Here is a 4890-nt window from a genome sequence, read left to right on the forward strand (position 1 = left end):
TTAACTCCCCAAGCCCATAACTTGCCTAGAACCAAGTCACAATCATCATAAGAAGCAAAGGAAGCAATGAAAAATCCTTTAGCACAATGATAAAGCGCAATGCTACTAGCAACTAAAGGCATTCAAGAATCACTCACCCAATGAAAGAGGTCAGAGAGAGAAGGCCAAAACCCAACAAATCTGCACGCCAACCCACAACATTGGTAGAAACTAATATTTTCTACCACAAATTGGCCACAAAGCACCATAGGGGAGGTCTTGGCACAAGGAAGAGGGCAATTCTCCTTGGGAACGATGAGTAACAGATCTAACCACACAAACAAAATTTTTCCCACAAGAAGGTCTAGGGGGGGGGTCCCAACACCCGTAGAGTTCCAAACTCGACCACCATCATAAATAGCACCAAACCCACCCACAACCAGTGGAAGAGGGATAGGTGCATGAGGAGGAGTTGTAGTCCAAGGTAGGCCCAAGTAGGTAGCTGATTTCCCATTCAACATGATTGAGACAAATGACAGGGGTAGTGACGACAACGATAGTCCCCAACGAACCTTGATGAATAGAGGGATCACCAGGCACAGAGTTAAACACTACAGCTACAACCCCAACTAGGTTCATAGCTCTGTTGGAGCATTTTGAAATGATGTGGGTAAAGACCGAGTGGGAGATGGAGCATAAGACAATTTTATGCAATTAAAAGGTAAGTGCTAGAAATATTGTACTGACTTCATTTTGAGGATTTAAAGAATGACTAAATATTAATGTAAATAGAAATAATTTATTTTAGGTTTATTATAGTATTTAAATAAATGTAAGAAGCTAAGTATAACTAATTTTATGTCAAAAATTATGTAAATTACCAAAATATTATTTTTTATTAAAAAATGAGTTGTAAATGATAGTTGTACTAATAAATTTTATAAAATAAATGGAAAAAGTAAGAGTTTGATGTAGAATAGAACTAGATAAATTTGTACACTAAAATTATTGTTCATTTTGTATTTGATGTTTAGAATTATACTCATCCTTTGTTAAATTCTAAGTATGTCGATTGATTTCACATAGTGCAAATTAAGTTTTACTCTGTAGATCTAGTCTAGATAAGTTTCCATATGTACTAGGTGACTCATGTGAAGATCTTCTCTTTCTTTATAGTTAAAGACACGTAGTACTTTCACATTCCTCGGGGGAGATTGTTAGATCACTAGAGTCAACTTTTCCTTAGCCTCCCCTCCTTTTAGACTAGCTTTTATGGTTGTAAAAATTATTTGCAAACATTATATAGTTATGTAAGCAATTGAAAAGTTGATTCTATGCAATATTTTAAAATTCTTTTTAGTGATCCAATTGAAATATTTTGAGAATGTTGCAAACAAGAATTGATATATGCTTCCATTTCCTAAATTATCCACATGGAATTCCTTTTAATACAATATTAAACCATGCGATAAATTTACCATGTTGGCTAATGCACCTTGAGACTAACCTTGACAAAGAAATACTTATATTGATGTGGGGAATAAATCTCTCAATGTAAGGAGTATAATAAAAGTATAATGTACATGAGAATATGCGCATATGCTGAATTTTCTCATAATTAATATGTTCTCCATCATCTCCACTCTAATGTTTCTCTTGTGGTGTCTTTGCGATAGGAAGTGATTGACTACGAGGATTTCTTCATGAGTAAATTTTTTATTTACAATTTTTTCCACCTATGGCCTTGTCTATCTCATCTACATCAATGTTTTTTTTCACATTGAACTCCATTGGTTGAGGGTACAATAGAGATTTATCCTTTTCTTAGAGTTTTCTTTGTGCTTTATTTTGTTTCTTCTAATGATAGATAAGTTGTGTTAGATGGTAGAGTCTATATGTGGGTATGCATCCTCTCTTGATTCACCCTTTGTCTCCTTCAACCCTTTGAACGAGTATATTGACATAATGCATGTTTGTATGAGATTATCTTATCTTCCCTTATAGGTCTGATGTACTTCTACCTATGAGGCCATTAGTAATGCTCTTGGCTGAATCCTGAGGTCAAACCTAGCTTCTAAGAACCTTATCTACACCTCATTTTCTTGCATTTTAGTGAAAGATGATATTTCAAAAGCTCTATCTTGTGAGTTTGTGTTATAGGTTAATGATTAGTCCCGCTCTTGGTTTATTATGAGGACATTCCTTTTCATTGTAGGCTTAGTTTTGTTAATGGGCATTTTGTCCCATGGCTCTCACAAGCTGTCTTATTCAACTTGGTAGAAAATGCTGTTCTTGACCATCTTATAATGTATCCTAAAGATTCAATGATTGATTCTAGAGATTTGGTGTGGTTCTCATCCATTCTAGATAACTCCTTGTTTTGGGCTTGGTGAGACTCCTCCTAATCAATGAGCTAAAATTTTGAAGTTCAACAATCTATTTGTATTGTTCCAATTTTTCCTCCAAATTTTGAAGATCGGTTGATTGTGCTCAGCATGATAGGTTTTCAATTGACAACTCCATGTTATTCCTTAGATTGTATATTGGCCTAAGATGGACCCTTAGAGAGGGCTTCTTACCCCTCTTCTTTTAAGTTTGTAGATTTGAATGTCAACTCTTCATGAACAATTGTATAAAAAAGAAAAAAAAGGTTTTCCTAAATTGGTCTCTTGTCTACATACCAAGCCTTTAGATGCTAAAATACATAAATTTAGATCAACCACTGATTAGACTTGATCTTTATTATTATTTCTTGAACTTCTTGTATGCTTTGCATTGTGTTTCCGTTTTTCTACTATTGTAACATGATTTGAACCCTATCAAGAATTAACTTAAACAGCACGCTACATTTAACATAATGAATTGTTACTATTTTATATTTGATTAACGGACAAAATATTTTTAACCGATGAACCTATCTGATAATTAGCATGATCGTCGAGTAGCTACTGATCATAACAAAAAAATCTCCTAAAGTTATATTTAAAAAATGACGAGGAGACGAAAAGAATTGATGTTACATGATTTGAGTAGCCATGCCAATCTTAAATAGTTCATTTACAATCCAATTCGATTGGATTTTCCATTATTTTGTTTTAATTCTTAACCTTTCACAATACTAACAGACGCAATAAAACTCTTTGCTGGGTATTTTATCTCATGAAATGATGAGGATGCAAGCCTATCCAACCAGCTTGAAACTCATTCTATCTGTATTTTTTAGTGACAAATGTCGACACACAACTTTCGGATCCTCACGTCGTTTTACATCTCATTTTCACCTTCTATTGCTTTAAATTAATGGAGCCATTGTTGAAATCTGAGTCATCCTGCATTATAACCCGCCTCTCTCTCTCTCAACCGCTCCCCCCCCCCCCCCCTCTCTCTCTCTCTCTGCCATAGATCTCCATTATTAATACTTGGTTCATATTCTCTATAAATACCCGCCACATCCTCTCATTCTATACACACAACGCACTCGTTGAATATAGTGAGATTCATAATGGCTGGACGTGCAATGATTTCAGTGGTTGCTGCGCTGTGCATCATAAATGTTGCGTTAGCAGCAACTACAAACGCTCCCAAGGTCACAGATATCCTAGCGAACCAGGATGTTCAAGAAGCGCTTGCCACCGCGTGGAAGGAAAGCTTTTTGCAGAACCCTAATTCTTATCAAGTGAGAGGAGGGTGGGTTTATGCTGATTCCAACTATCCCGATGACCACAAATATATCGTTGTCCAGCTCGCCTCAAAAGACCGCTCACCCCAGGGTTTGTATATCATAGTTAATTGTTGGAGTAATTTTTCTTTAAAGTTTTTTTAAGAAAATCTTTGGATCTATCTAAGATTTCTATATAATAGGTAATTGAATCGATAGTTTGGTTGTGTTTCAAATTTATATTCATTATTTTGTGACATTACTATCATTTTTTTTGGTCTTAGAAGTTACAGTGAAATGAGTTTTGCAGGAGCAGATGGAGATATAGATCTGGACAATCCACAGAAGGATGTTGTACTGAGCAACGAGCATTACAAACTTGTGGCAGACTTCCACACCCATCCTTTTGCTGCTAAAACACAGCAGAGGGCAGACTCAGACGACATCAAAAGAGCATACGAGAGAGGAGTGCCTGGAGTAGTTGTTTCATGCTCTGGTGTATTCTACTATGGACCTGAGCGTCGGGCATCCATGGATGGACCCACAGCGTACCCTCAATCTTCTGGTGAAGCTTACAATGGCCAGAAGGATGTCAGATTTGGCGATAACAAAAATATCGTCCAAGGCCAGTGCAGCCCATAAATCAAGTCCTACTACCCATTAGTACTACTATGTTTTATTATCTTACTCTGAGCACCTCCATCATCATCGTCATGTTATGTGTATTAGATGTCTGTATGAAGTTATGAACTCCCACTAAATAAGTAAATGGTGATTGCTGTCTAGGTATACTTGCATGTTGCTCTGCAATATAAAATGTACGCCATCACTCTCTTGCACGCACCTTACGTATGTATTTGAATTCCCGCCATAAATAGAAGTTGATTTCAGAGTGAATTTGTTTGCGTGTGCTATGATATGGTGTATGAAATTACAGGCAATTTTGTTTCCTGCAGCTTTCCTGAACGATTGATAATTGGTTGAATATTTGTACTGGTGAAATCTGCGTACCCATGCTATATCCCTTTTAATTTTGTGTCTATTTTGGAATGCTTCAAATGTAGTAATATATCACTTATAAGTGGTTTTATTTTTTGGTGAGCTCTTTTCATTATTTATTTGTTCTATACTCATGTTATATCCTTTTTAACTTTGTGTTTATTTTGGAATGTTTCAAATATAAAAAATATATTACTTATAATGGTTTAATTATTTTCTTGATTTCTTTTCATTATTTATTTGTTCTATGTTTT

The 4890-nt window shown here is 35.5% G+C and overlaps 1 protein-coding gene across 1 annotated transcript; it reads left to right on the forward strand.

Annotated features, from left to right (window-relative positions):
- Window positions 1-3425: 3425 nt before the first annotated feature.
- Window positions 3426-4534, forward strand: LOC131039035 (uncharacterized). Its single transcript, XM_057971677.2, has 2 exons — window positions 3426-3749; window positions 3948-4534. The coding sequence occupies exons 1-2, from the start codon at window positions 3482-3484 to the stop codon at window positions 4277-4279; spliced, it is 600 nt and encodes a 199-aa protein (XP_057827660.2). The 5' UTR covers window positions 3426-3481; the 3' UTR covers window positions 4280-4534.
- Window positions 4535-4890: the final 356 nt, after the last annotated feature.

The sequence above is a fragment of the Cryptomeria japonica genome, chromosome 5 (assembly GCF_030272615.1).
Source record: "Cryptomeria japonica chromosome 5, Sugi_1.0, whole genome shotgun sequence".
Classification (NCBI taxonomy): domain Eukaryota; kingdom Viridiplantae; phylum Streptophyta; class Pinopsida; order Cupressales; family Cupressaceae; genus Cryptomeria; species Cryptomeria japonica.

Coding starts and splice junctions, on each gene's coding strand:
- LOC131039035 (XM_057971677.2), top strand. CDS start 3,482: ATGGCTGGACGTGCAATGATTTCAGTGGTTGCTGCGCTGTGCATCATA. Junction 3,750..3,947: donor AAAAGACCGCTCACCCCAGG/GTTTGTATATCA, acceptor TGAGTTTTGCAG/GAGCAGATGGAGATATAGAT.